This window comes from Schistocerca americana, chromosome 1 (genome assembly GCF_021461395.2).
Source record: "Schistocerca americana isolate TAMUIC-IGC-003095 chromosome 1, iqSchAmer2.1, whole genome shotgun sequence".
Classification (NCBI taxonomy): Eukaryota; Metazoa; Arthropoda; class Insecta; order Orthoptera; family Acrididae; genus Schistocerca; species Schistocerca americana.
In genome coordinates this window covers 1125009711-1125029935 of record NC_060119.1, presented here as the reverse complement: position 1 = coordinate 1125029935, position 20225 = coordinate 1125009711, and the positions used below count along the sequence as shown (strand labels likewise).

Below are 20225 nucleotides of genomic sequence, written 5' to 3'. Positions count from 1 at the left end.
TATTAAACGAACATTGATTTTTAACTAAATTTTTGTTGGAAATGTTACATACGTCATAGGCTATCCTAATTTGAAGAGAATTTTTCCAATTTAATACTGTCAAGACCCGCCACTTTTTCAACCAAGTTTTGGTCTGACATTTGGCATTACATTGTATTTTAAATTGTTTTCTAAGAGTGATGATTCTTCACGCGGAAAATGTATTTCAGTCTTATTTGAAGATATATCAAAAAACCTATGATCTGACATTTGAAAGCTATTAGTAACAAAAGATTTTGGCACAGTTAAAACACATTGAACCTTAGCGAATTTTTTTTCACAGCTACTGTAAATACGATTTGTACTGTTATCTTACCCATGGTTAGTAAAATCCCAGACATATCAGTCTGATAATTTGATTCATAAGAAAACTTTTTGTAAGTTCTAAGTGCAGTAAGAAAGCTTCTTCATTTAGTCTGTCATCTTGCAAAGAGAACTGATTTTTTTCGGAAATTACTTCTTGTTCTATGCCCTTAAAAGTTGTTGGTTCTTTCATACACTGCCTGAAGGTTCAGAATGGCTTTTACGTGACTAGGTTACAATCCCATTTCTTCACAACGCATGTTATAAATAATTACTGTACATGTGTATAATAATTTTCCTCTTACGTCTTTGTACTTTGTGACAGCATTGCATACTTGGCCTAGGAAAAATCTGACAACACGTTGACTTATTACAATGGATCTAGATTTCAACTGTAGCATAGTCATATTTAGTGCATACCTTAAAATGACTTCCATATTATTATACTACATCCTCGTACAAAAAACAGAAAAATATATATAACCAAAAGAACTGGTGGCTTGTCCACGTGGGTATACACTGCTGAGCCAAAACATTATGACCACTTGCTTAATATCTTGTTTGCCCGTCTTTGGAACAAAATGTACCACTGATTCTGTGTAGCAGGGATCCGATAGTTTGTTGGTAGGTTTGTGAAGTTATGTGGCATTAGAACTCTACGCACAGGTCATGCAATTCGCGTAGATTACGTGCCGCTAATTCGCATACGCGGTGATCGCACCCGATAGTGACCCAAATGGGTTCGATAGGACTTATATGAGACGAATTTGGTCACCGAGATATCAACGTGAGTTCACTGTTAAGCTCCTCAAACCACAGTGGAACGGTTCTAGCCCCCAGACGTGGACAATTTAACGGCTGAAAGATGACATCGCTGTAAAAATTGTTTTCCACCACCACGGTTCCGAGAGTACAGAAAATGGGAATAGAGATCAACATAACCATTATTTCCACCCTTTTTGAAACCTTTTTGAAAACCGCACACTGCATGTTGTACCACCATACAGCGAGACGTTCAGAGGTAGTGGTCCAGATTGCTGTACACACCAGTACCTCTAATACCGAGTAGCACGTCCCCTTGGATTGATGCATACCTGTATTCGTCATGGCATACTATCCACAAGTTCATCGAGGCACTGTTGGTCCAGATCGTCCCACTCCTCAACGGCGACTCGACGTAGATCCATCAGAGTGGTTGGTCGGTCACTTGGTCACTTCGTCCGTAAACAGCCCTTTTCAATCTATTCCAGGCATGTTCGATAGCGTTTATGTCTGGAGAACATGCTGGCCCCTCTAGTCGAGCGATGTCGTTATCCTGAAAAAAGTCATTATTAACAAGATGTGCACGATGGGCACGCGAATTGTCGTCCATGAGGACGAATGCCTCGCCAATATGCTGCCGATATGGTTGCACTGTCGATGGCATTCAGGTATCGTACAGCCGTTACGGCGCCTTCCATCACCACCAGCGGCTTACGTTGGCCCCACATAATGCCACCCCAAAACAGCAGGGAACCTCCACCTTCCTGTACTCGCTGGACAGTGTGTCTAAGGCGTTCAGCCTGATCGGGTTGCCTCCAAACACGTCTCAGACGATTGTCTGGTTGAAAGCAAATGCGACAGTCATCGGTGAAGAGAACCTGATGCCAATCCTGAGCGGTCCATTCCGCATGTTTTTGGGACCATCTGCTCCGCGCTGCATGGTGTCGTGGTTGAAAGATGGACATCACCGTGGCCGTCGGGGGTGGAGTTGCGCATTATGCAGCCTATTGTTCACAGTTTGAGTCGTAACACAACGTCCTGTGGCTGCACGAAAAGCATTATTCAACATGGGGGCGTTGCTGTCAGCCATAATCCGTAGGTAGCGGTCATCCACTGCAGTAGTAGTCCTTGGGCGGCCTCAGCGAGGCATGTCATCGACAGTTCCTGTCTCTATGTATTTCCTCCATGTCCGAACAACATCCCTTTGGTTCACTCCGAGACGCCTGGACACTTCCCTTGTTGAGAGCCCTTCCTGGCACAAAGTAACATTGCGCACTCGATCGAACCGCAGTATTGACCGTCTAGGCGTGGTTGAAGTACAGGAAACAAGAGCAGTGTACCTCCTTCCTGGTGGAATGACTGGAACTGATCGGCTGTCGGACCCCATCCGTCTAATAGGCGCTGCTCATGGATGGTTGTTTACATCTTTGGGCGGGTTTAGTGACATCTCTGAGCAGTCAAATGGACTGTGTCTGTCATACAATATCCACAGTTAACGTCTATCTTCAGGAGTTCTGGGGACCGGGGTATGCAAAACTATTTTGATGTGTGTATAAAGGGACGCAGGTTGTTCGCAGCTGTCAGCGCGTTTTCGATTACTACCACACTATCCACACAAGCGCAGGTGACTGTCTTCCATAGCATAATACCGCTCTCACCAGCTTGCGCCGTGGCGTCACCGTTCACCTCGATGACGGCGTTGGTGCAGCCGCGCATCGGCCTAGTGCAGGAAAAATGTGCTCACCTGAAGAACTCATGCATTTTAATTGATCGACGGTCGACTCCCGATGTTCCCGTGCCCACTGCAATCGTAACTGACGGTGTCCTTGGGTCAACCTGTGAACACGTAGGGGTGGTCTGCTTTGGAGTTTCCGAAATTCCTTCACCAGGGAAGACGAATGGAATATTCCAGAATTTGAAACACGAGCAGCTGCTAGCATGAGTTTCTTAGAAGTAGATACCTTAGTGGTTGCGAAGCAACTCAGATCGCTTGATACGGGCAAGTCTTCAGGTCCAGATTGTATACCGATTAGGTTCCTTTCAGATTACGCTGATGAAATAGCTCTCTACTTAGCAATCATATACAACCGCTCGCTCACCGATAGATCTGTACCTACAGATTGGAAAATTGCGCAGGTCGCACCAGTGTTTAAGAAGAGTAGTAGGAGTAATTCATCGAACTACAGACCTATATAATTGACGTCGGTTTGCAGTAGGGTTTTGGAGCATATACTGTATTCAAACATTATGAATCACCTCGAAGGGAACGATCTATTGATGAAGTAATGGCCGCTATCGACAGGGGATCTCAAGTTGATTCCGTATTTCTAGATTTCCGGAAAGCTTTTTACACCATTCCTCACAAGCGACTTCTAATCAAGCTGCGGGCCTATGGAGTATCGTCTCAGTTGTGCGACTCGATTTGTGATTTCCTGTCAGGAAGGTTGCAGTTCATAGTAATAGACGGCAAATCATCGAGTAAAACTGAAGTGATATCAGGTGTTCCCCAGGGAAGCGTCCTGGGACCTCTGCTGTTCCTGATCTATATAAATGACGTGGCTGACAATCTGAGCAGTTCTATTAGGTTGTTAGCAGATTATGCTGTAATTTACCATCTAGTAAGGTCATCCATAGACCAGTATCAGTTGCAAAGAGATTCAAAAAAGATTGCTGTATGGCGTGGCAGGTGGCAGTTGATGATAAATAACGAAAAGTGTGAGGTGATCCACATGAGTTCCAAAAGAAATCCGTTGGAATTCGATTACTCGATAAATAGTACAATTCTTAAGGCTATCAATTCAAGTAAGTACCTGGGTGTTACAATTACGAACAACTTCAGTTGGAAAGACCACATAGATAATATTGTGGGGAAGGCGAACCAAAGGTTGCGTTTCATTGGCAGGACACTTAGAAGATGAAACAAGTCCACTAAAGAGACAGCTTACACTACACTCGTTCGTCCTCTGTTAGAATATTGCTGCGTAGTGTGGGATCCTTACCAGGTGGGACTGACGGAGGACATCGAAAGGGTGCAAAAAAGGGCAGCTCGTTTTGTATTGTCACGTAATAGGGGAGAGAGTGTGGCAGATACGATACGCGAATTGGGATGGAAGTCATTAAAGCAAAGACGTTTCTCGTCGCGGCGAGATCTATTTACGAAATTTCAGTCACCAACTTTCTCTTCCGAATGCGAAAATATTTTATTGAGCCCAACCTACATAGGTTGTCAAAGTCACTTATCTCAATGGACTTCGCCATTTGCAGCCAATATCTTCGGTATGATGATCCCCCGTCCGTGTTTGCTCCAGTTATACACTTTTGTTACCGTGTCACTTGCCAACATCGCGTTGGGAAGTAGTCATAACGTTTAGGCTTATCGGTTTTATCGCATCTTATCTTACGTAGTATACTGGTTTAGCTACTTTACTTATGAGTCTATTTATCACACCTGTTTTGCTCTTCTGGTGGTTTTAACCTTCTTGGCTTGTCCCATTGCGCCCTTTTATCTTTTTCGCTTTCACACTGCAAGCTTACACTCTCATTCTTTCTTATGCTCTAGGATGGTGGATTTTGAGCCAGTGTGACAGTGCAATGAAAATCACTCTCGTCCATCGTTGTCCTTCATTGAACTGCTCTACATGCTGCAGTAACCGTGACACATTGTTGGCTCCGGTATCTGAATAAAATGACAGAAATTTTGAAAATAAAAATTAGTAAATCAGTATGGTTCCTTTCTGATTGAGCAACTGAACAACGATCATTGTTGACGGTGGCACGCATTCTCTCTATTGCATCTGATACACATGTAAAAAGACTGCGCGGCCAGATTGGCCGAGCGATTCTTGGCGCTACAGTCAGGAACCGTGCGACCGCTACGGTCGCAGGTTCGAATCCTGCTTCGAGCATGGAAGTGTGTCCTTAGGTCAGTTAGGTTTAAGTAGTTCTAAGTTCTAGGGGACTGATGACCTCAGAAGTTAAGTCCCAAAGTGCTCAGAGCCATTTTGTAAAAAGACTGCAATGATTTCAAAATAAAGCTGGCTCCTGAAGTTTTTATCATTTACGAGTCGTCGTAATTTAACACCACCATCATTTCTGTGTGTGGGGCCTGTATCTTACAGAAGCGAGAGCAGTAGACTCGCAGTTCGCAGACAGTGGCCAGATCAAATGTAGTTTGCGCTTGCTCAGAATTATATAAGCCACTGTTAAATGATCCGCAAATAATATAAGGAATGCGCTTTGCTTACAGCAATGGCGGAACACAAATTTCATTCTGCATGTTAGTCTCTTTACCATGATCTGATGACCCCACAGTTACAGGTTTTCTGAAACAAATATTAGAAAAAATTATAAAGCAAGTATCAGTTAATAATTACAGGGAGTGCATATCCTTTTAAATGGAACATAAATATATCCCATTGTGACAGATTTAATTCTAAATCAAACTAATTCCATTACAGAGAGACTTAACATAAAATATGTCTTTTCAGTTCGATGGAGACAACAGAAACGAGTATAGTTTGTTGAGAGGAGCTTGGCTTCCAGCTTACGTTTTGCAATAAAGCATTTGAAAATACAATTCCTCCGATTCGTTTCAGGCATAGGCTGATTTCACTGTTATCGCTTATATGAATTCACAGCTCATAAACATTTTATTATATTTTTTATAGACAATCCTTCAGCTGATGCACTGAAATGTGCCCTGCCTGCACTTCAGTATATCGATCTGGCCAACGGATTAGGTCAGGTTCTAACGTTGGTTTACAAATGTTATATTCGGCGCTGGCAATAATTCCAGAGGTACTTCTGGACTGTGCAACTGTGGTTGCGTGATTACTGTAATTTCTGCTGGTAGATGGAAGATTGATCCTGTTATATAGCATCTAGACCTGCTGATTGATAAGCCACTACCCTTCAGTTGAATCCATCTGGCCTCCGTGAGCTTTCACTGCTCGTAACAACTAGTCAATACTACCATGTCACCACAAGTATAGCAAATCCAATGAAAAGCTGCTTGCTGGAAATGCACTTTAGGTTCCACGATATCCCTCACACTATCTTGTCCATTCTGTTTGACTAAGAACAACTGTAACACGCATGTGCTCAAGCTAATTTGTTTAACTCTTGTCGGACCTCCCTCCGATGTTAGTAATGTTCCACGGATTCCAATCTACACGAACTCCTCAAGGGCTGCCCCCCTGGCTGGGTATGTGTGAATGGCGTAACACTTCAGCTGTATATGTCTTCCTGTTACTATAAATCGAAAGAGAACTCACAATCGTGCCCGGTCAGTTTTCGCTTTTAGTGATGCTATGCGGGGACAGAAGGGCACGTTTTGTCTACTGGGTTCCGTAATCAGGTATAACTCAGGCGGCAGCTTTCTCCATGCTGTCTATAACACTCACAAGTACTGTTCAGACGACAGAAAATTAGCACCCAGTTATCCATGAAACACATGATGTATATCTTCTTCCAAGTTTGAGACTACCCCTCATGTGCCCCATAAGCTATCTGATAATATTTGTAATAGCCTCCTCACTACAATTCCCTTGCGCATTACTTCTACTCATGCTTGCAGCACTCACAAAATCCGATTTATCGTGTCCTCCGATTTCCTAGCGTAATCTATTACACTACTTGACGATTTCCGTAATCACCATGTGTTGTCAAGCATTTCACTCTCACTGTCTTTGTAACCTGCCACGGTTCTGGCTACTTATTTCCCTCCGCCAGTCTACTTACTGCTCGCACAGTTTTTCGTTTCACTCTCTAATATCACCCTCGCATGTTATGGATAGTGAGAATATCCTAGTAGTATTCTTGCAAATCCTAAGATGCAGTGAGAGAAGAAAGTTAGATTTACTCCAATAAATGTAACTGTGAAATGGATTTTTGATCATGTATTACTTACGGTTACTCCTGTAAATACACCTAAACCTGCGTACATTACACTTAGTGCCTCGCAGAGGGTCACCGAACCACCTTCGCGATAATTCGGTTTTATTCTACTCTCGAACAGTGTGCAGAAAAAACGAACATCTATTTCTTTCCATGCGAGCTCTGATTTTCCTCACTTTGTTGTGGTCACCGTTTCTTCCTACGTAGGTCGGCGCCAATAAAATATTTTCACATCCGGAGGAGACAATTGGTGATAGAAATTTCGGAAAAGTTCCCACCGCAACCAGAAACGCCTTTGTTTTATTGATGTCCACCCCACATCCTGTATCATTTCCGTGACGCTCTCTCCCCTATTTCTCGATAATACAAAACGTGTAGCCCTTCTTTGAACTTCTTCGATGTACTCAGTTAGTCTTTTCTGGTAAGGATCCGAGACCACGCAGCACTATTCCAAAAGAAAACGGACAAGCGTAGCGTAGGCACTCTCTTTAGTACATCTGTTGCATCTTCCAAGTGTTCTGCCAATAAAATACAGTCTTTGGTTCGCTTTCCCCACATTTTCTGTGTGTTCTTTCCAATTTAAGTTGTTCGCAATTGCAATTCTTAGATATTCAGTTGCTTTTACGGCCTTCATATTTAAATGATTTATCGTGTAACCGAAGTTAAGCGGATTTCTTTTAGTACTCACGTGGATGACCTCACAATTTTCATTATTGGGCTCAACTGCCAATTTTCACACCATACAGATAACTTTTCTAAATTGTTTTGCAGTTTGTTTGAATCTCTTGATGACTTTATTAGACAATACACGACAGTGTCATCTGCAAACAACCTAAGACTGCTGTTCAGATTGTCTCCTAAATTGTTTGTATAGATAAGGAACAGCAGAAGCCTATGACACTACGTTGAGGAACGCCAAAAATCACTTCTCTGGTACTTGATAACTTTCCATCCATTACTACGAACTGTAGCCTCTTTGACAGGAAATCACGAACAATTTGAAATCCCTTGTCAGTAGCATTCAATACTTCGTGTGAGTAAAGAGCTAGTGGTGTTTCACAAGAAAGTTGTTTCTAAATCCGTGTTGACTGTGTCTCGCTTGACTGTTTCCTCGAGGTAATTCATAATTTTTGATCACAATACATGTTCCAAAATCCTGATGCATATCGATGTTAATGATGTGGATCTGCAATTTAGTGGATTACTCCTATTGCTTTTCTTGAATGTTGGTGTGACCTGTGCAACTTTCCAGTCTTTGGGTACGAATCTTTCTACGAGCGAGAGGTTGTATACGAGTGTTAAGTACGGAGCTATTGAATCAGCGTAGTCTGAAAGAAGCATAATTAGTATACAGTCTGGATAGGAATACTTGCTTTTATTAAGTGATGTAAGTTGCTGCACTACTTCGAAGATATCTACTTCTGAGTTACTCATGTTGCCAGCTGTTCTTGATTCGAATTGGGAAATATTTACTTCGTCTATTTTGGTGAAGCAATGTCAGAAGTCTGTGTTCAGTAACTCTGCTTTAGTAGCACTGCTATCGATAGTATTTCCGTTGCTATCACGCAGACATGGCATTGATTGTGTCTTGCTGCTAGAATACTTTACATATGAACACAGTCTCTTTGGATTTTGTGCCATGTTTCGAGAGATAGTTTCGTTGTGGAAACTGTTATAAGCATCTCGCATTGAAATCTGCTCTAAATTGCGAGCTTCTGTAAAAGATGCCAATCTTGAGTATTTTGCGTTCGTCTACATTTGACATACTGTTTTCGTTGTTTCTGAAACAGTGTTCTGGCCTGTTTTGTGTACCACGGGGAATCAGCTCCGTCTATTCTTAATTTATTTCGTACAACTCTCTCAATTGCTGTCGACACTGTTCCTCTGAATCTAAGTCACGTCTGCTCTACACTTACATAGTTAATTTAGAAGGAGTGAAGATTGTCTCTCAGGAAGGCGTCAAGCGAATTTTTGTCTGCTTTTTTGAATAAATATATTTTTAGTTTGTTTTTGGAGGATTTGAGAGTTATGATTTTCAGTGTCGCTACGGCAAACCCGTGTTCACGAATCGCATTACTCACTTTGATGCTCATTAGCTCAGGACTGTTTGTTGCTAAGTGGTCAAGTGTGTTTTCACATCTGTTTTCTGTTCCAGTAGGTTCATGAACTAATTGTTCGAAATAATTTTCAGACAATACGTTTAGCACAAAATGCGTATCTGTGGATTTAAACATGTATTTTCGACAACATATCGAGGGAAAATTTGAAGTCACCATCAACTTTGATTGAATAGGTCGGGTATGTGTTTGAAATTAGAATCAAGTTTTCTTTCAACCTTTCAACAATTGTATCATTTGATTTGGGAGGTCGGTGAAAGGATCCAATTATTATTTTATTCCGGATGAAAGGAATGACCTCTACCTATACGAACTCACAGGAACTATCTACTTCCATTTCGCTACAAGATAAACTCCTTCTAAAAGGACCAAAGACGCCACTGCTGTTTTTAGCCTAGCCTTTCTGAACACCATTAGGTCCCTCGCAAAAATTTCGGCTTAACTTATCTCCGGACTTAGCCAGCTTTCAGAGCCTATAACGAAATGAGCACCAGTGCTTTCTATTAGCGTTCGGAGCTCTGGCACTTTCCGAGAGCAGTTAAGACAATTTACAACTGTTATACCGATTGTTCCTAGATCTAAGTTCTTCCTGCGTTCGACTTGCACCCATTGAGACTGAAGCCTTTCTATATTTCCCCCAGACCCTCTAGCCTAAGAAACCGTCAAGTCCACGCCACTAACCCCCGTTACACGTGTAGCCACCTCCTGCGTGTAATGGACTACTGACTTATTTAGAAGAACCCGAAACCCCACCACCCTTCGGCGCAAATCGAGGAATGTGCAGCCTACACGATGACAGAACCATCTGCGCCTCTGAGTCAGACCTTCCACTTGGCTCAGTACGAGAGGTCCACAATCGGCCCTCTCAACTATGTCACAAATGGAGAGATCTGCTTTCATCTCGCAAGCAAGACTGGCAGCCTTTATTACTTCTGATAGCCACTCGAAACCAGAGACAATCTCTTCTGATCATTGGTACCGACGTGAGCCACCACCTGCAGGTGGCTGCATCCTGTGATCTTCGTGGCATCTGGAAGGATCCATTCCACATCTGGATTGACTCCACCCGGTACGCACACAGAGTTCACACTGGTTTTTTTTCCACTCCTTAGCAGCCATTTATCTGATGGACCCCATAACGCACCTAACATTGGAACTCCCAACTATCAATAATCCCACCCCCTGTGACTGCCTGGGTCTTGCAGGCTGAGAGGTTTCCTCTGGAAAAGGACAGGTGACTGCATCTGGCTGAGCGACAGTGTCAGTCACAGACAGCACCTGTAACCTGGTCGTCAGATTAACCAGGGAGTCCTTACTTTCCGCCCCCTGGGGAGTCTTTCACTGCCTGCCACGCCACAAGGCGACCTCCCACTCGGCCACTGGTGAGGGTCAACCTCAATGCGAGCAGTAATAGGGCTGGCCACCAGTGCGGACCCATCGCCAAACTCCCGAGTCATGTTGGACGTCCGTTGGATCCCCACAGCTGGGCCACAACAGTGGTGCCCATTCACTGGAGCCTCAAGCTGTGTAAATGAAGCCATACCATCTCAAAAACCGTTTTCTAGATTTTGCCCACAGCATCCCACCGTCCCCTCTTCCATGTGTACGTGCCACAACTTCCACTACCCATCTTATTTGTTCCCGTAGTTGCTCATAGGATGTATGCAGCTTACTACACCCGATTCAGCACCCCTTGCCAAAGTCAGTTGAGTACTTTTCCCAAAGTTCTCACGTTATTCCGCATTTCCCTTCCATTAAAAATCACCTTCAGCGCCACTGATGCCTAGTAAATATGATGAAATGCAACAGGGGCTAATGTCACTCTTACACCCCCCCCCCCCCCCCTCAGAAGGCAACTGCTGCTAGAAATCCCATTAAATATAACAAAAATAACGAAAAAAGTATTTGTGTTAAAATAAGTAATTCACTACAATCCTATATACGAGGTAATATATAAATATAAGAAACGAAATCTGTAACAAACACCCCTCATATCCTTGATCTTAATATATATGGTACTTCTTGCATAGGCTCAACCACATTTTCTTGTCTCTTCCTCTTATTCCTTCTCCTCATGTTATTCTCTGACTCTGCCATAAAAATTCTTGGAACTGAGTTCAGACTATTTCGAAAAGGTCGTAGATGTTCAAAATACCCTTCTTCTCGTTAACTAATGCTTTAGGTTGACTCGTGAAGTAGCCTTCACCACCTGATACCTTGTGATGAACTTCTTCATCCTCTTCTTCAGCCTGTGAGGGGCGTATAACATCACCCAGTGCCCTAATTTAAACTGCAGTGAATTGCCATATGTTTCACTGATTCCTTCTGCTTCTCTCAAGCCTTCTAATTCGTCTTCTGTACTCGTTCTCATTCTTCTTGTATTTTATTCTTCGTGTTTATGAAATCGAATGATGATGCTACCGCCCGTGCATCAAATCATATGGGGATAACCGAGTATTCGCGTGTACTTTTCAGTTATACACGAACCTAAGATATGTATCCAAATCAAATCGCTGTGATGTGGCATCACATAGGACCAGCATTTTTCTGATTGTTCTATGAACCCACTACATTCTGTCCTTAGCCTTTGGATGAAGAGGACTCATTCTTAACTTCTTCACATGCAACAACCAACGCAGCTCCTTCAAAAAGACCAACATGAAATTCGTGCCATGGTTGAGGTCAGTCTACTTGGATCTCCAAACTCGATTATCCAGTTGTTAGCCATTGCTTGTGCTGGTGTCACTGACAACATACCGAGGAAAATGATTTATCATTGTTAATACAAATCAATTTCTTGCTGGTATATGATTTAATGGTTCCAGTACATCGATCCTAGGCAGTTTAGTTGATTTTGATGCCTTCAGTACCCTCTGCAATGGCACTTCCCTGCGATTCAAGTCTGTTCGCTGCACACTCTCCAAGCAGTTCCTCATAGATGGATCCACATCTGGGTGATTTCATCTCAAATCATACAGCTCATGTCAACTCATGGTCATGAATTTCTCTGAAAAAATATATATTAGACCTCTATATCGTTAAGTGTTAAAAAATAAAATATATTCGTTTTGTCTTAATTTTCGTAAATGTTATGGCCTTTTGAAGAATGTTTATTTTGTAAATTACTCTTCAAACAGTAGAGAACAAAAAAAAAAAAAAATAACTAATGAACCAAAAGTACTGGGGACATGGCAGATGTTTTGCTATAAAGCTCCCTGTTAGTGTGTTGAAATTTATTTAACCCATACACCTAAAGGGTTCCTTTAACTTACAAATTTAAGACGAAAAACGAAATTTAAATTATTTTTCCAATTAAAAAACTTTTTCTTCTAATTTAGAAATTCACAGAACGCTAACTTTTCTGATATATTACCAGATACTACTGATGTAATTATAAACAGTATCTTTCCTGCTCCATCTGTCTGTATTATGTAAATATTTATTACTAAAAATGTAAAAAATTGCATTTTTACGAGTTTTTACGAATTATTCACTAGAAAATCCACATCCGAAAACTTTTGAGAATTACGCTAAATATTATTTGGTTAATATGTTAGTAGTCAATGCAAACCAGTGGGCAATATTTTTCTCTGTAAAGTGTTAAAAAATTTTCAATATTCTGCATAATTCGCAACACTGAATTTCTGGTGTAAAATATGCATGTTGGTAACACTGTTTCCAGCGCTCTTCTGTTTATAACAAATGATTGAGAACTTGCACATGAATCGTTATGCATTGAGTTTTGTGTTTGTTTTGAACTTTTTGTTGGATACAGTGTCAGTGAGAAAATACGGTAGTGAAAGAGTGAGATGTGTCGGCTATGAAAAAAGACACAGAAAGGTGGTGTTTAAGAAAGTGAAAAACACTTCACAATTGTTGGAAATGTGTCAGAGGTATTGCAGAAATATCTTGGTCCTCAAGTAACAGTATTATCATTACATCAATTGTGCAGGAATTGCTACACTCATCACAAGAAGAAATTCAGTGACGACTCACCTGAACGACCCCCATCACCCAAATGTGAAACTGAAGAAGACATTGCAGATGTTTATATTTCTGGGTGTGAAGTTGTTGATGTGTTGAATGTTAACGTTTCTACTCTAGCTCCAACGATATCCCTCCTTAAAGGTCCAGGAAAGGTAAGATGCACAAGAAGAACACGGTATGTAAAAAGAAAAGTGGAAGAAAGTGAAACAACTTTGAACAGGCAACATTTTCAAAACTTTCTGAAGTGTATAATGTAGATGCACTTGGTGCAGACCCTGAAGATAGTGATATGTGCACGAAATGTGATGTGTGGTTTCAAAACCTAAATACCTCTGTCCCAGAAGCCACTTGTACTGAGAAGGTACTGTTACTAACACTGATATCAGGCATCTACTCTAAGCAGTAGATACAGAAATAGATAGCCACTTCCTCACATTATTTGATTTCAAAAGCTTGTAAAATAAAGAACGAGAAAGGTATTTGGGCATGCCCATATTCTGACTGTGGGAATCCGTTGCAAGACGAAATGTTTACTGTTGCTCTGGAATATTACCTAAGTGATGACAAAGATTACAACAGGCGAGGTCGTAACCAGGCATATGTTATCTCTGTTAGTGAAAATGGTGAAGAAGTTAAAAAGGTAAAAATACATATGACAAGATGATTCAGAAAAGCATATCTCCTAATAAAAAAAGGAGAACCCAAATTTGAAAATTGGTCTCACAGAATTCTACTCCTTACTACCAACATGAGTAAAATGCTAGGCAGTGAAAGAAGTATGCACATTTATTTACTGCACTAATTGGAAACTTGTTTCTTTCGCCATAAGTAGTGTCGCAGAAAAATAGCACACAGAGATGGACCTGACATTTATATGTATATGTCAAGAGCCGCAAGATAAATGATGGTTTCAGGAGTACGTAATGGGGATTCAGAGACAGATCATAGGAGAAGTAAAATCAGCCACATCCCAGAATACTTATACATTAATTCTTCATTTCGAATTTGCTGAGAATTGGTCTGTTGCTCAGAACGAAATTCAAAGCTACCACTGGCACACATCACAGGTATCAATCTTCACGTGTTGCTCACTTCCTTGGAACATCACGCTGTTTTGCTATTGTCAGTGACTATCTCATTCATGACAGTGCACATGTTTGCTACGCTGTCAGCCTGATAATTGATGACATAGTGCGGCGGCGCGGTTCTTTCCGTCCCTTTACGACGGACCTGCACCTACCTGTGAACATTGTGTCAGCAGATCATCAGTAGGGAAGCCGAGTGAAACCTACTGTACTTCGACGTGAACCAGGCTGCAATTAAAGTCACTAATCTACGTTTCGGGAGAAACACGAAATGAAAGGTTGGAAATTTTGTCCTCAATTAATATATTCTGAAACTTAGGTGAACAAGTATCACTGCCAAGCCTGTGCTAGTCTTAACACAGTCACTCACAACCCCTTTCACTCACGTTAGCAAGTTTATGGCGTTGCATTTCCCGAAAACGTAATAGCTACAAAAATCCTGATTGTTTTTGATTGATAATGCTCGCCAAATATTAAGTCTGTCGGTTCAAAAAGCAGTCACAGTTTTTAGCCACCAACCTGATCAATACGCCACGCGGAATATATGTCTTTTCTCGTCACAAAATTCACTTAAAAATTCCGAAATTTCTACACATACATCGGAATAATTACGCCGTCACTTTCTAACACTTTTGATGTATGAAACACTGCTAGATCCGGCAACTTATCATTTCCATCGGAACTACTACTGCACACGTCCGATCTCTTTCATGGCTACGCTTCCACTCTTGTCTAGAATACTCTAGGTCTTCTCTATCAGCAGAGAAATGCGCGCGAAGAATACTGCTTTACCATTGGTCAGTTTACGTAACAGCCAATAGCAAAACAACACTCTCCCACGTCAGTCTACGCTTTTCACCCATAACCAATCGCAAAATAGTAAACCTCACGACTGAACTTCTTACCGACGTAATTATCTAATATGCTGAAGTTTTGCTTATGCATAAAGTTATTTACTGTTGTTATTTATACCTAAATTAACTTTCCCTTTACCATAAACTTACTTTACAAATCTATTCTGCAAAAATCCCCTTTGTCCATATCCATACTTCTTCGAAATGTTCCCACACTATATCCTACTACATAACTTGTTAAACAATTATCTTCATATTAACCTTAAACCACACTAACGCATCATTCATACTGCTAAAACACATTTATAACATTTTACGTACACAAAAAGAAATAATAACACTTTATGAAAATACTAGAACAGTTTATGAAAAACATTCTATTACTTTAGTGCACTCTACTGGGCACAATCGAAACTAAAATCACAGTCCCCCTATCCAATATTGTCCTCTATCGGCTGATACATGAACTAAGTGCGCGTCCAGTCTCGTGTCACCATCTGTCATAATCCAGCTCTGAGACACATCTCTCACTTAACTGCCTCCAAGGCAGGATCGTTATACGCCGCTACGCCTCAATAGCATCTAGAGGCCATGCATTTTTTAAATATGTGTATGTGACAGATGATGCAGCATGACCGCTTTCAGCTTTAAGATCTTGGTCAACACTGTAGTACATGAATTAAGACAACAAAATGGATAATTTCAGTAACAGGTGTTGGAAAAAGTGCATGTGATGTGATGGGGTGAACATCTTGCAACAAGATTTAATCTCCAGCATGAGGCTGTTGATGCTATAAGAGATGCTGCTTGATTTGTACGCCTCATATCAACATTAGTAACAAACATGAAACTCTGAATTCGATGTTATTTTCGTCAGTGATGAGTCTCACACTAATTTTTTGGCATTCGTAAATAAGTAGCCAGACAACTTCATCATTAAATACACATCTGCGTTATTTTTATTTGAATGGATTTCTAAAAAGATCAAGTTACTTTGCTCTACAATGTACAGACACTGAATGACACCCAATTGGTTGCAGAATTTCCAAACCTTCACGAATGATGCAAGCGCTGCCGAACCCTGGCGTCTCGAAAGACGACGAGGAGTACTTCATGCGCAATACTAAGCGTGGTTTGGCTCTCGTCTTCAACCATTATGAGTTCGACATCCGTGAGTTCAAAGACGGAGAGTTGTACAGGCCGCCGAGAAGGGAAGGAACCAGCCGAGACAAAGACGCAGTCTTGAAGACTTTTAGCAAACTCGGCTTCAAAGTCAAACCTTTCGACAATAAGCGTTACCAGGAAATAAAGGAGATACTGGCAGAAGGTAAGTAAACATCTTCAGAAACATCTTAAATATTTGTTGTTGTTGTTGTGGTCTTCAGTCCTGAGACTGGTTTGATGCAGCTCTCCATGCTACTCTATCCTGTGCAAGCTTCTTCATCTCCCAGTACCTACTGCAACCTACATCCTTCTGAATCTGCTTGGTGTATTTATCTCTTGGTCTCCCTCTACGATTTTTACCCTCCACGCTGCCCTCCAATGCTACATTGGTGATCCATTGATGCCTCAACACATGTCCTACCAACCGGTCCCTTCTTCTTGTCAAGTGGTGCCACAAACTTCTTCTCTCCCTAATCCTATTCAATACCTCCTCATTAATTATATGATCTACCCATCTAATCTTCAGCATTCTTCCGTAGCACCACATTTCGAAAGCTTCTATTCTCTTCCTTTCCAAACTATTTATCGTCCATGTTTCACTTCCATACATGGCTACACTCCATACAAATACTTTCAGAAACGACTTCCTGACACTTAAATCTATAATCGATGTTAACAAATTTCTCTTCTTCAGAAACTCTTTCCTTGCTATTGCCAGTCAACATTTTATATCCTCTCTACTTCGACCATCATCAGTTATTTTGCTCCCCAAATAGCAAAACTCCTTTACTACTTTAAGTGTCTCATTTCCTAATCTAATACCCTCACCGACTCCCGACTTAATTCGACTACATTCCATTATCCTCGTTTTGCTTTTGTTGATGTTCTTCTTATACCCTCCTTTCAAGACGCTATCCAGTCCGTTCACCTGCTCTTCCAAGTCCTTTGCTTTCTCTGACAGAATTACAATGTCATCTGCGAACCTCAAGGTTTTTATTTCTTCTCCATGCATTTTAGTACCTACTTCGAATTTTTCTTTTGTTTCCTTCACTGCTTGCTCAATATACAGATTGAATAACATTGGGGAGAGGCTCCAACCCTGTCTCACTCCCTTCCCAACCACTGCTTCCCTTTCATGCCCCTCAACTCTTATAACTGCCATTTGGTTTCTGTACAAATTGTAAATAGCTTTTCGTTCCCTGTATTTTACCCCTGCTACCTTCAGAATCTGAAAGAGAGTATTCCAGTCAACATTGTCAAAAGCTTTTTCTAAGTCTACAAATGCTAGAAACGTAGGTTTGCCTTTCCTTAATCTAGCTTCCAAGATAAGTCGTGGGGTCAGTATTGCCTCACGTGTTCCAACACTTCTACGGAATCCAAACTGATCTTCCCCGAGGTCGGCTTCTACTAGTTTTTCCATTCGTCTGTAAAGAATTCGCGTTAGTATTTTGCAGCCGTGACTTATTAAACTGATAGTTTGGTAATTTTCACATCTCTCAACACCTGCTTTCTTTGGGATTTGAATTATTATATTCTTCTTGAAGTCTGAGGGTATTTCGCCTGTCTCATACATCTTGCCCACCAGATGGTAGAGTTTTGTCAGGATTGGCTCTCCCAACGCTATCAGTAGTTCTAATGGAATGTTATCTACTCCCGGGGCCTTGTTTCGACTCAGGTCTTTCAGTGCTCTGTCAAACTCTTCACGCAGTATCGTATCTCCCATTTCATCTTCGTCTACATCCTCTTCCATTTCCATAATATTGTCCTCAAATACATCGTCCTTGTATAGACCCTCTATATACTCCTTCCACCTTTCTGCTTTCCCTTCTTTGCTTAGAACTGGGTTTCCATCTGAGGTCTTGATATTCATACAAGTGGTTCTCTTTTCTCCAAAGGTCTCTTTAATTTTCCTGTAGGCAGTATCTATCTTACCCCTAGTGAGATAAGCCTCTACATCCTTACATTTGTCCTCTAGCCATTCCTGCTTAGCCATTTTGCACTTCCTGTCGATCTCATTATTGAGACGTTAAATATTTAAAAATAAAAATTTACGTATCTTGACAGTGATAATTTTAAAAGTGATCATAACAGTTTCAAGACAAATGTTGATTTCTTTTATGTTGGAAATGAAGAGCTTCACCTTCGCCGGCAGAGTATGAGCGTTAAATGGCATCGTTAGTGAAACGACTACATAAAAAAGGAGAGAGAGATAATGTAGACAATTATGAAATAAAATCCTTGAATCCAGTGTTTTCGAAAGTTTTGAGACACGACGTGTAAGGGACGAATGTCACATCTCAGGACACGTAATTTATTGGCAGACTGGAAGTTTACCTTCGAGGAATTAGCATTCACAGGAAAAGGAATTTGTTGTTTTGAGTGTGAGGCATTACTAGGGCAGCACAGGAGGACAGAAGTTATTGTCTTTGATTTAACAAAGGCCTTTGTAGTGAAACAATTTTGCATAAATTGGAATATCATAGGATAACGGAAAAACTTCGGCAATAGCTCAGATCTGGGAAGAAGAAAGAAGCAGAAAGTTCTTCTCCAGTTTAACAAGTAGGGAATAAGTTTGAATATGTAAAGTGGAAAGTTGCCACAGGTTCTGTTACAGTCCGTTTTCTTAAAATAATTGTATGAATGATCTACTACTGAACCTGAGAGATGGTTCGAAACACTTTCCCTTTGCAGATGACACAATTGTTAGATGGGGAACAGTATGTAAAAGATCTAAGCTGCTTACACTACGCTTGTCGCCCTCTTCTGGAGTGCTGCTGTGTGGTGTGGGATCCGCGTCAGATGTGATTGATTGAGGACATCGAAAAAGTTAAAGAAGAGCAGATCATTTTGTATTACCACGAAACAGGGGAGAGAGTGTCACGGATATGATACACGAATTGGAATGGTGGTCATTAAAACAAAGGCGTTTTTCGCTGAGGCAGGAACTTCTGACGAAATTTCAATAACCACCTTTCTCCTCAATGTGTGAAAATATTTTGTTGGTGCCCACCTAAGTAGGAAGAAGTGATCATCATAATAAAATAAGAGAAATCAGAGGTCGCACCGAAAGATTTAACTATTCATTTTTCTCGCGCACTGTTATAGAATAGAACAGCAGAGAAGTAGCTTAATGGTGGTTCGATGAACCTCCTGCCAGACACTTAATTGTGAATTGCACAGTAATCGTGTGGATGTAGATGTAGAGCTATCTAAGAGGTTAGTAAATAACATTAGCAGGTGGCTTCCAGAGAGTAAATTAACGTCGAACTGCAACAAAAAGCAATGCTCTTCACTCTTGTAAGAGCTGAAATGTGTTGTCCCATGGTGGTCACACAGTAAAGTCTCGTATTTTAAATATTTGTGACTAAGGTTAGATGAAAAGCTTTCTTGTATCACGTGAAAGAGTTTGTGCTACAGCTGAATACCGGTACTGCTATTTTCATGGTAAGAATAATCTCCACCGTCTCTGAAGGCTTCTTTACTTTGCTTACATTCACTCCATTATCTGTTACCATATTCTTACCCCAGAAGAAGGCTTTCCGACAAATCTGCAACGTCAGTTAGCGAGAAGCATGTGGGCTAAGCCTACCACGAAATGCCCTCTTTCCTCTCCACTTTCTGCTTTCAAAATAAAAATTCCTAAAAATGGAAAATCCAGGATAGAATAATGACAGTATTATGTAAAGGATAAATTGCTACTCGCCTTATAGTGGAGATGCTGAGTTGCAGACACACGCATCAAAAAGACCGCTAAACAAGTAAGTTTTCGGCCAAAAGGCCTTCTTCTGAAATAGACGAAATACGCACACAAACACGCACACACACACAAACACGCACACACACACACACACACACACACACACACACACACACACACACAACTCACAAACACACACACATACACACATGACCACTGTCTCTGGCCACCGAGGTGTTTGTGTGAATGTGTGTGTGTGTATGTGTGTGTGTGTGTGTGTGTGTGTGTGTGTATATTTGTGTTCGTTGTGCACTTCAGCAGA

General features: G+C 41.2%; 1 protein-coding gene across 5 annotated transcripts in view; it reads left to right on the top strand.

Annotated features, from left to right (window-relative positions):
• LOC124551098 (caspase-1-like) overlaps positions 1 to 20225 on the top strand; it is a 118296-nt gene that overhangs the window by 53268 nt on the left and 44803 nt on the right. For 4 of the 5 annotated variants that reach the window (XM_047126041.1, XM_047126032.1, XM_047126048.1 and 1 more), the window contains one exon: positions 16083 to 16369. In XM_047126041.1, the coding sequence (XP_046981997.1) occupies positions 16083 to 16369 (287 nt within the window). The remainder of the gene's footprint in view (positions 1 to 16082; positions 16370 to 20225) is intronic. The other variant, XM_047126066.1, reaches the window with a different exon arrangement.